The sequence below is a fragment of the Sarcophilus harrisii genome, chromosome 1 (assembly GCF_902635505.1).
Source record: "Sarcophilus harrisii chromosome 1, mSarHar1.11, whole genome shotgun sequence".
In the NCBI taxonomy this organism is placed as follows: Eukaryota; Metazoa; Chordata; class Mammalia; order Dasyuromorphia; family Dasyuridae; genus Sarcophilus; species Sarcophilus harrisii.
Window position 1 is genome coordinate 278,288,395 of NC_045426.1, and position 12,165 is coordinate 278,300,559.

Genomic DNA, 12,165 nt, shown 5'->3' on the forward strand with positions numbered 1-12,165 from the left:
AGATAAAGTGCTTGCCCAGGGTCACATTGGCTAGTAAGTATCTGAGACTGAATTTGAACTCTAGTCTTCCTGACTCCAATGCAGTACCTAACTGCCCTAAGTATTTTATCTTATTCAAGTGGAGTGGGGGTAATAGAAAGTTGTCATTTGCCAAGACACCATAAATGTGTAAATTCAATATGAGTCAACAATGTGACGTAGCAGTTTTAGACTTAAGCTATCCAGAATTAGGAAGAGGATATTCTCATTCTCTCTGTCTCTCTCTCTTTTTCTTTGTCACTCTCTGTCTCTCTCTCTCTCTCTTGCTGTCCCTCCCTTCCTTCCTCCTCCTCCTCCTCCTCCTCCCCTTCTTCCTCTTCCTTTTCTTCTTCTTCTTCTTTCTCTTTCCCTCCTTCCCTCCTTCCCTCTTTCCTCCTTCTTCCTTCTCTCTCTCTCTTCTCTCTCTCTCTCTCTCTCTCTCTCTCTCTTTCTCTCTCCTCCTCCTCCTTCTTTTCTCTCTTTCCCTCTCTCCCTCACCTCCTTTTTCTTTCCCCTTCTCCCCCATGTCAATCTGAAACATTGTGTTCAATCTTGGAAACTATATTTTCAAGGGGATATTGATAAGTATAAGTTTGTCCATAAGGGAAAGATCATAATGGTGAGGGACCCAGAAACTATTCCCTAAGAGAATGAGAATTTAAAATTTTTAAGGTTTGTCATTCTTAAGAGGAGCTGGTTTTATTTGCTTGGCCCCAGAGAGCAGAACCAAATAATAAATACAAGTTGCAGAAAGACAGGTTTTGGTCCAAAATAAGAAAAAAATATTCTTACCTCTCTACTTAGGGATTTGGGTACTTTAGGAGATAGTAAATTTCCTGTGACTTGTCAGTTATTTCCTGTTCAGATATGGGTCACACTGACCCCTCTAAAGATTTTTCAAATTCTGAAATAATGTAATTCTAAGAAAATTTTCTTTCAGATTACAGATATTTCAGCAGCACTTTGCCTTTCTATTCTCATAGTTTGTAATGATCTTTTAGCCCAATATAACATTTTCCCAGATAACACAACACATATTTACCCTAATTGTTGCCTGAGTAATTTTATTTTAAATATCTTAATATTCACATCTCTCACTAGTCAGTAGGATACTGTTTTTCTCTTGAATATTTCTATTTCCGATTTTTATTTTGTTTCTGAATATAATAGTTTTTTTCCCCCTTAATCTTGGGGAAATTTTTCTTGCTTTGTTAGAATATTTTTGGGTTTGGCCATTGTATATTTTAATTTGATTAAATAAATTATTGCAAAAAACCCCAGCCAGAATGAAGGTAGTGGAAGAAAGCTGATTTTGGAGATATGAAGACCTGGACTCAAGTCCCACCTTTGGTGTACTCCATGGGACGTTGGGCAAGTTACTACTCAGTGCCTTGGGAAACTGACTTTAGGTTGCAGAGCAAGTACAGATCAGCATCATGTACCTTACAGGACACAAAAATCAAAGATTTGGACCAACTTCTAATGAAATCACAAATTTGGGTTCCCTGTATTCTTAAAAAGATATGGGATAAAATTTTAACATCTAAATTGTTTAAGTATCATAGCACAGAAATGACTAAATACAGTGGATAATTTCCATGCTATACAGAATAGCATTGACTCCCAGCAGTGTTACGTAGAAATTATATAGGAACTTTAAAAATAATAGAGAGAATCCTAATGAAGTCGTGACACTTTATTGCCTCTTACATAGAAATTTGATGATAATGTTAATTGAAATTTTATGTTATTGTGATGTTTATCTTTATTATCCTCTAAAGGTGAAATGCCAAATATTTTTGTCATGGATTATAAATCCTGCCTGGTACTGAAATATGGTCCCTTGATAAACTACACATCTTTGTATTGGTTTGAAAGAGCAAGCAATGGATTAACTACTATGAATTTATCTGTTTAGTGAATTTTAAATTGTGGATCTCTAGTGTTTATTTTTAAAGTAAGAAATAAAATAGGTTTTCTTTAATTAACCAAAAAAATATGGAACCAGTACCACCTCTGGTTTCACAAATGAAGCGATACTTAATGGGTTTATCTCCTTTAATTGGGGCCCCTGCACACTGCAGTGGAATAAAAATAAATTCTTCTATTCCCATTTGTCACAAAGTGAAGACTTCCTCTAATCTCAGACTTTCCACAAATCTCCATGTACTAAACTGGGCGGCAGTGACATAAGAAGCTCAGTTTGATAATTTTTGGCCATACTCTCATACATCATTTGTGAAACTGAAGTTGGCTTTTCAAACGTGAGAAAGGTATGTAAATAGTGCTTTCCAACGATCTTTGTGAAATTGAATCTTTTTTTTTCTTTTTCTTTTTTGTTTATAAAAGGAAATTTTATTTGGGAGTGTCACAAGTACATTTTTTGAACTCACCATCAACTTTTCTATCCCCCCCTTCTCTCCATTTTCCTTCTCCCCTTCCCCACTCCCTCCCTCATATTTGTTGCAGACCAGGATGAAAAAGCAGCTGATCTCAGCAGGGAACAGAATGAGAAAACTATCCGAAGTACTCAGACTGCTCTTCGGAATTTCCGGGAGTTCCTCATCTCTAAATATCCTTCTGAAACGAGGGAAATTTATGTGATTCCTTGCAAGGAATTGGATGACTACCTTGCCTCTTTCTTTGTTGATGCCAGGCAGAAAGATGGCTCTGAGTATGAGCCAAACAGCTTGGCTAATTACCAGTGTGGGCTGGAGAGGTACCTCAAAGAGCACAGGTATGGCTACAGTATCACAAGGGATAAGGAATTCAAGAGGTCTCAAGAGGCCCTGAAACAAAAGCAAATTGAGCTCCGGTGCAAAGGTAAAGGAAACAAACCGCATAAATCCATGAAACTCACCTTTGCTGATGAGCTCATTCTACGCAAAAGGGGATTGCTGAGCCGATATAACCCCGAAGGACTGCTCAATCTTGTCTGGCTCAATAACACGAAAGCCTTTGGACACTGTACGGGCTTTCACGGATCCACCTTGAAATGGGGTGATATCCGGCTCCGAGTAACCGAGACGGGCTTGGAATATTTGGAATGGATGGGACAGGACACTGGTGACCTGAACACTAAGACCAAGAGAGGAGGAACTGACTCCAGAGTGTACGCTACTCAGCATGCTCCCCAGACCTGCCCGGTGCAGGACTACAAAGAGTATGCCCAGCGGCGGCCCCCGGCAATGCGGTATGAGGATGCCCCATTTTATTTATCCATCAAACCTGTAGTAAACCTGGCTGCTCTCCACTGGTACAACTGCCAGGCACTGGGCAAGAATAAATTGGCCAAGATGGTGAAAACCATGTGTGAGAAAGGCAACATCCCTGGCAGGAAAACCAACTTCAGTGTGTATCAGAGTTGCAGCACTCTCTCGGAAGCACAGAGCAACCAGCTGGTGCTGATCTGTAACAATTTAAGCCAGCAAGCTGCCCAATCTATGGCAAGCCATTCCAGCAGTGGCAATTTCATAGTCTCTGCCTCATATGATTCTTCCTCAGACACCACTTGACCGTTTCAGGGGCTTAACCAGGACAATTTTGAGAGTTCAGACTTGATTTTTTTTGTGCCCAATAATACACATCAACTGTGATTGTCCATGACTTCCCTTTCCCATCCCTTTGTCCCAAGTCTTAACTAACTTTATAAAAATATAAATATATAATATATTTTTTTCTTTTTACAAATAATTCAATAGAGATAGTTTAGTATTACTAACATAGTATTTATAGTTTAGGACAAAATGAAAATTACTTATGGGTGAGTTATTAAAACTGTAGATCTTACACATGCAAAGTATATTCAGGCAACACAAGATAGAAAAGGAATTCTGTTTAGGGGTTTTTTTTGGAAACTTTCCTAATGGAAACAGTGTTTTCCTACAAGGATTGACTTTTCCATTCACTTAATCAATTTTTTTTTTTTTTATCTTTTACAATTATAACCATAATAACCAAGAGGAGACAACAGCCTCTGAGTGTTTTCCTTACACTTGTTTGTACTCAGTCACATCCAGAAAAGGAAAAGGTATTGATATAAATTTGAAACAATCCAAGTATTTTCATCCTTTTCTTTCTTTTTAGTCTATTCAGAATTTTGGCTCCTGTACTTTATAGGAAAAGTCCAGTATTTTTAACTAGCACCTCTTCTTTTTCTGTGATAAAGAGATTTATTTTGGAATACTTAGTATTGTTTTCAACAATATGCAAAGAAGTCATGACAAAAAGACTGTTAATACAACTAATTTCTACTATTGTAAAGTGAGTGTTGATTACCAATTGCAAGTCTTTCTACCCTGTGAGAATGCAGTGTCAATTGTTCTGTAACATTTTTTCCTGGCAACAAAACTACTGACACTCAATGATCTCTCCATAATCAGACTGTGTAGAAGATCACAGGGGAGGGTGGTTGAAGGGAAAGGGTAACTATTTAAAGTCTAGAAGGACTAACATGGGCAGTAAGATACCGTCTTCTTGCAAGTCAAAATCCTCAGTAACTCCCCATAACCACTGCCTTGTTATTAAAGTTGGTAATGCTTGCTTTTGTTTCAATCCACTTTACCTGACCACCTCGTTGAAATAGAAGAATAATTGACAACTAAAACTTTTCAGGTTGTATCATTTTTATTACCTGACATATTTGAATTTAAATCAGCTTCTTAAATAAATTTCTTCTATATTAAATGTGAGAGAATTCTTTATCAAGAGTAGCTTGTGAATATAGAAGCGCAAATTCCAGTTTACCAAGAAAATGTACTGTTCTTTCATGGCTTTCTGAGGGATTAAACATTTTGACTTTTGAAGCTTCTGATTAGACCAAATCAGAGAATACAAGAAATTTTACAGCCAAATGAATTTAGAGAAATCCCAACCCAGAGTAGCATTTTAAAATGAGAAACCAAAAACATGAAGCCATTTTCTCAGTATGACACTGTAGCTTAGCAGATGTAGCAACACATTAGATCCAAAGCTAGCTTGCCTTGGCAGCTGTCTTGGGCATTTCACTGGTAGAGAAATGTCTATTCTCCAAGACAGCCTTATAACTGATATCAGTTATATAGAGCTTGTTGGTATTTTCTATATTTATTTAGTGTAATTCCAGGAGTAAGTCTTATCATTGGCTTTCCTTTCCTTTCCTTTATGATATTAAGCCAGAATTGATCACAGGAATTAAGAACTCCTGTGACAAAAGCTCCCTTTTGTATTTTTCTATAGCTCTAATTCTTAGATTTGCCATATTTGGGGTCATATCCTTCTTGGCAGACAGCTAGAATGGCAAGTATTGCATTGGCATTATTGGGCTTTCTATTTTTTAAAAAAATGGTATTTGGGGCCATTTCTTTAAGGGGGATTCACAAGAAGGGATAGAAGACTTTGCAGAGATCAGCTTTTGCTTTAATTACTGAGCACTGACATATTGAACTATATTACTCTCTGCATATATACCTTCTAGTATGTGGATACAGAGAAGAGTAACAGACTCAGCAGAAATAGCAACGTAGTTACAGTAAACCTATAAGGAAGGGCTAAGGATTAGCAGTAATGGTGCATTATATATTCAATATTATCCCAAGCCTCCTCATGGCCATCAGTATTTCAGTTCATTCTGATCCAGTTTCCCTCTTTTTATTGTTTTCAACAGACTCTTCTCTTCTTTTTTCTCTGTTATGCTTAAGAATTGCCCTTTCCTTTAGGAAGTTTTATGGGTGCCTTTTGTTTTTATATCATAATCATTTGTGGATATCTCCCTCTATCCCTAGAAAGTGAACCATCTCTCCTAATAAAAAAAAATAGACCAAAAAAAATTGATTAAGTGACCATATCTGAAAATGTATGCAACATTCTACACTCATAGTCTCCTATGTCTTTACCCAGAGCAAGGAGGTATGTTTTTTTTGTGTATTTTCCAGGAACAATGTTGGGTTTTTCCTCATTCAGAATTAAACTTCCTTTTAGTGATCTTCATTTACACTGTCTCAATCATTGTGTATATTGTTCTTCTCATCCTGTTTAATTCATCCTCCATCATCATACAGACCTTTTCATGGTTCTTTTACCTAATATTTGCCATTTCTTACTGCACAATAATATTTCTCTGCATTCATAAACCGTAGTTTGTTCAAGATTGACCCATTTTAAATGAGTTACCTCTAAAATAAAAGGAAATACTTCTATGAAAGCACTTAAAAACTCATGTAATTGTGAATTTATATTTGCATGTTCACAACGTTGATTTAGCATAAACATCTTATGTGGGTTCATGTTGTGATTTTTGTGGCATGTTATGTTTATCCTGATGAATAAATAAATCTTGCAAATGACAAGCAAACCCAGATGCATTGCAAGAAAAGTCATATTTACAATGTTCATTGAGGTGCTAATTGAACCAAACAAACAAAAAATTCCATCCTGGTTAATCTTGTGATACTTTAAGTTTGTTCAGTTGCATCAAAACTTCCTTTTAGAGCATCACTTTTTTCTTACATAAGGTGAATTTAAAGAACCCTTCAAATGTTATTACTGAAGTCACAATAAGTGGGAACACTGCTGCCTTGAGAAAAAAGTCTTCTTTCTAACAAAGAACTCAGTAGAAACACAGTTTAATTATAAATTCTTCAGTCCTAGAAAAATCTTTTATTTCTTATTACCTTGAGGTTTCTATCCTAACTAATACCATATGAGAGAACTCCTCCATTGTAAAATATTACTGAAAGATACAGTTCAAAAGTTTTGTAATTTAAATTATTTTTAAAGAACTGTGTTTGTTCCCTGACAGGTATGGTCAACAACCATGAATGCCTTAGTTAAATCGAATTCATCACACAAATTGTTGTTGTTTTTAATGTAATATATTTGCTACTCAGCTCTATCATCTTACTTTTTAAAAGCCAATTTAAAGCAGATAGACATCAAACCAATTACCAGTTTATCTTCTGTGTTCTGAAAAATCAGCATAGAAAAAACTGGTATATGTTCCCACAAAAATATGACTATTCCAAATACTAAATATTTCTATATGTCTTCCATAGTTTTTTATTTGAAAGATCATTCCACCCATATGAAATGGACTTTCTGTAGCATCATGAGATAATGATCACTACTAAATTAAAGCAAACAATCCCATGGTATAGACAGTGCCCCCAAAACTACATGCTTATGAAGTTTCACATTTTCATTTCAAAAAGTGGAGTTATGCTCTGTGTCCATTGACATAAATGTCATTTTTACATTGGCGCAAATAGAAGAGCCTGCTTTTATTTGACTATAACTTTCTATATACACATCTGCAAGTGTTTGAAAGAAATATCCATATGTTTAATTCCTATACTTTCATCTTGTGTTTATTTGAAGGATTTTATATTGAAAAACCTGAGCATGTGGATTCCAGTGTGTAGATTTTAAGAAAACCATAACATTTGGGAATGAGAGAAGGAATTTTTAAGTTTTCTGTGTATGTCCTGAGAAGTCTCCAAATGTGTCATCTGGTCCTATGACTCCATATTTATGTTTTAGGTTGTATTTCTCATGCTTTCTAATTCAGGATATGCCTGAAAAAAGCTTACTTCAGCAAACCAGACTAAATTATGTTGAATCATATTTTGGGGACTTGCTCAAAATTTTCTTCATATAAATAACCAAACTCTTAAGAAATACTGAAAATCAATTGTTGTTTTGGCATTGAAAGAACTTCCTAACCTTTAAAACTGTTTAAAAATTGACGTAGATCACCTCCCAAGATTAAGTAGAAGTTAAATGATAGGAAAAATCATAAAATGGAATTCTTATTAGTCTATTACAAGGAGAGGCTTGTATTAGATCAACCTTTCAGATCCTTTCCAAATCTTAAGATTTTCAGTAATCAATTCATGAATCATAGAATAGACTTTGGTAGTCATATTACAAAACACATGATATACCAGTTTAGCAAAAATGCTAATAGTTTAGTATTTTATGAATGAATTGTGTTCTATATTGTTGCTTTACTGAAATGTATAAAATTAGATCTGAGATAGACTCAGAAAAATAGAATTTGTTGCTACTATTTAATATGAAATATTGAAGATTTATGTTACTTTGCTTTAACTATTTTTTAAATGGGCCATTTTTATACAGATTTATTTTTATATTTTTCTTTGCTATTTTGATCAACATATGGAGAATTCTCTAGAGAATTATCCATACGAATAATTACATTTGGCATCTCAACAAGCCCCTCCTTCAGGCATCCATGTTTTCTTTCATTTAACATGAAGAAAGTTGATGATTTTTCCTTTATATTCCAGGTATACAAATAATTCACTATTCCATTATTGTGTGTGCTGATGGTGTGCTTACTATACTCATTACCAAATTATGTCAATGTCAAGTTCTGTGCATATTCAGTGTTACTTTCCCCAGGTCAAAGTTGTTCAAATGACCACTAGTAGAGGATGATTGAGATCTTATGGAAAAGTATTTAAGCCCATTACTCCCCAAATAACTAGCATTTCAGATGGTGAATACCTAAAGAAAAGCAGTCATATCTTTATAATATCATTCCTGGGGGGCTTAGGTTGGCAGAGAAATAGTGTTATACCCAATGTTGGGTAAGAAATTCAGTTTTTCAGCATCCTCTAGCACTGTGAAATAAATCTCATTTAATGCTGCATTATCCATTTTTCCAGGAAATAGGGGAATGCTAAATTTACTGTACTTTACCCATCCATCCCTGCTACTTTCTTTGCCAAGGGGATAATGAAGCAAGGCAACAGTATGTGGTTTTGCAGCTATTCAGTTGCATGAACCTTAAGTATTCTGATTCAAATACTTGTGAATTATATTAAACCTATTCAGAGGAAGATTGCCATTTTTGGGCAGTTTTCTTGATATTACTGAATAATCTACTTGAGAAGTCTGATGAAATCCTAGTAAAGATCAAGTCAGTTATATTTTCAGGAAATTACGTGTTAACCAAAATTCCCATAGACTATTCTGATAAACGATAATGTTACTTAGTCTGTAGGTGTAATGCAATTAAATTACATACTGAGATGAAGTATTTTCCCTTTCTTTTTTGGGGGGGAGGGGAGAAGGGAGCAGTGAGAAGGGTCCAAACTGATGTTTTCATTGCTCCATTCATGCGGGTTAGCAATGTCTGCAATATCTTCTTAAACAATTCCTGGGGTCACTGAGAAATTAACTGATTTGCCTTTGTTCACATGGCTATTAAGAAAGAGAGACAGGTCTCAAGAGCAAGTATCCTTTATTCTAAAGACATGAATAATAACTAGCATTAATATAATGCAGTGGTTTTCAAAGTATGGTCCCAAAAATCCTGGGGAGGTCTCTGAAACACTTTCAGAGGGTCTACAAATTCAAAATTTTATATTTATAATATGGTAAATATCTATAAATAAAATCCACAAAATAACTCATAATTTTTAATAATTTTAGTAGTAAAAAGACACTGAGAACAAAAGTTTGAGAACCATTGATATAGTACTTTAAGATTTCTGCAAAGCACTTTATACATATTATCTAATTACATCATCACAATAATTCCAAAAGGTAGGTGCTATTATTATCTACATTTTACAGATGAAGAAACTAAGAAAGGCAGGTTAAGTGATTTGCCTAGGGTCACACAGCTGATAAGTATCTGAGAACCTATTTGAACTCATGTCTTCTTGACTCCAGAATTAATGTTCTATCATTGTACCACTTAACTGCCTCTCTCCTCTTTATCATGCTTCAACTTTAAGATAAAATTATTAAATCAAATTAAATTAAATCAGAAAAATATTTATTTAACATTGCTAGACTTGAAGTATTCAAAGAAGAAAGACTAAGACAGCGTCCCTGTCCTCAAAGAGTCACAATAGTTAATTTGTATTTGAGAGAATAATGGAGAATAGCATATGCCAAAACAAAGTGTTTTATCTAATTTGACATTGTTTATGCATACTAACTCATTAAAAATTCATTGTATAATTTGTTCATTTGCAGAAGATACTACTGCCTTAACTAGGAATTTGGCCTCCTTTTATTCTTATTCCAATGAATAAATAACACACAAATGATAAGCAAACTAAGAAATCCATAAATTAGACCATGGGAAGCAGGGGAGGAAGAAGGGTGTCTTGTTATTTCTTTAATATCCAGAAACTACACCACCACTTCCTCTTTTATGTGCATATGTTACACTCTAAAGACATTCAAATATTACTATCCTTTTCTGAGAGTGAGCTGCTAAGGAGTCTATGGACCAGGCAAAAGAATATCCTCATTTCTAATGCCATCAGGAGAAGTTTCCTAAGTAGTAAAATTGGCTTAACTTAGTATAGAGTCTAGATCACAGTCAAACCAAAATTGTTATAATTTCACAATCCAGGAATATGGAGACTTTTTAAAGAAATGAGAGTGAGAACTTAGCATAGAATTAGAAGCTGGGGCAAGGGGAGATAGATCCCTCTATCAGAAATACATGTTAGAGGAACAGCTAGGTGACAGAGTGAATAGACCACCAGTCCCAGAGTCAGAAGGATCTGAGTTTAAATCCAGCCTTAGACACTAGCTATGTGACCCTAGGCAATTTTACTAACTCTAATTACTTCAAAAAAGAAAGAAAGAAAAAGAAATACATACTAATAAATATCCTGCTTTCTAAATCTTTGGGACAGATATGTGTTTGCCAGTTAGTAGACCAAACTGCCCATTCTTTTAAAAAAAAAAAAAAATTATTCATTTTATTCTGAAATTAATTTGCTTTTTGAGTCAGTTACTACTTGAAGCAATGTATCCAGAAGGTCATGGAGAAGTATTGATATAAACCTTCAAGGGATGTTAGAGGCCAAGTAGTCCATGTCCTTCACTTTACAGATGAAGAAACACAGGCTAAGAAGTTAGGTAACTGAATCAAAATCATTTAAATTAATCAAGTGAGTCACATCTGTACTCAAACCCAGACTTTCTTACTCCAAATCCAGCACTATTTCTACTGTACCATACTGCTTCCCTCGAGGAAAGGGGATTTGGGGATCCCCAGGTACTTTTTGTTTTTATATAGGACTTAGATACACACATGTCCTCTATATATGTGTTTGCATATAAGTAGCTATATAGAGCATTCCAAAAGTCATTAAAACTGCCCTAAGACTTTCTGGAAAGCCTGTTTATTTAATTTTCATTTGTTCCTTTTTTTTTTCTCTTTACCCCCAGATGAGCCTAAAATTCAATTTCAGTGAATTCACTCTAAAATGACTCTTAGATCATTGTATTGGAAGAAGATTTTTTTACTTATGCTTTGTCTCCCCTCTGTCTTCAGAAGGTCCCAAAGGAGACCTAGATTCTTTTTAAAAAGCAATTAACAACCAAACAAAACCATATGCTTATTTATTTTTTCTAAACTTGCCTCATGTGTTAAACATATTTCATTTAGATCCTGATTGAAAGGATTACCTTCTCTAGAAAAGAAGTTTCTGAGTTTTGCAGTTATGAATGATTCCATGTGGGGGCCAGAGGCAGAGTGGCGGAAGGGAGGGAACGGGGTGGGGAGGGAGAGAGAGAGAAGTGGGGAAGAAGGAAATCACAGAAAGTTACTATCTTGGCCTTCAAGCCTTCTTCTCAAAGATTTTCTCTCTTGCCTTGATCTTATATAAGTCTACAAAGGATGAGATCTGATTTCTCCAGTAAGAAAAAGGATACTTCTCCTTATCCTTTGTTAGATGAAAAGCAAATAGATTTCCAGTGTAGAAAGAGGGGTTACTTCTCATATCCCTCTCCTGTTAATATTATTCTGTTAATATTGTACCCCACCCAGGTGAAAATTAATATGGATATAAATATCACCTGTCATAGGTTGCTTAATTTAGAATCTTTAATGCCTCATGAAAAAAAATGCCAAAATGATTTGCCAAAAGTTCTCACAATCTGACCTTTGCAAAGATAAAATTATAATTTATTAAGGAAGAAAACTTTTTTTATCAACACTCTGTTGTGCTACCATTGATATAAAGTATTATTATTTTTTTTTAAATTTTGTTCCAAATTTTTCCCTCCCTTTCCCCCTCCTTCATCCATTAAGAAGGCAAGAAATATGATACCAATTATACATATGAAATTATGCTAAACATATTTCCACATTAGCTATGTTGCAAAAAAGGCAAG

General features: G+C 34.8%; 1 protein-coding gene across 2 annotated transcripts in view; it reads left to right on the plus strand.

The window, feature by feature from the left end:
• The window catches only part of KIAA1958 (KIAA1958 ortholog), a 219,045-nt gene that overhangs the window by 172,333 nt on the left and 34,547 nt on the right, over positions 1-12,165 (plus strand). The window contains exon 4 of one of the 2 annotated variants that reach the window (XM_031942980.1): positions 2,488-2,571. The exons of the other annotated variant lie outside the window; for it this stretch is intronic. Coding sequence (XP_031798840.1) covers positions 2,488-2,571 — 84 coding nt within the window. The remainder of the gene's footprint in view (positions 1-2,487; positions 2,572-12,165) is intronic. 2 annotated transcript variants of the gene reach the window in all.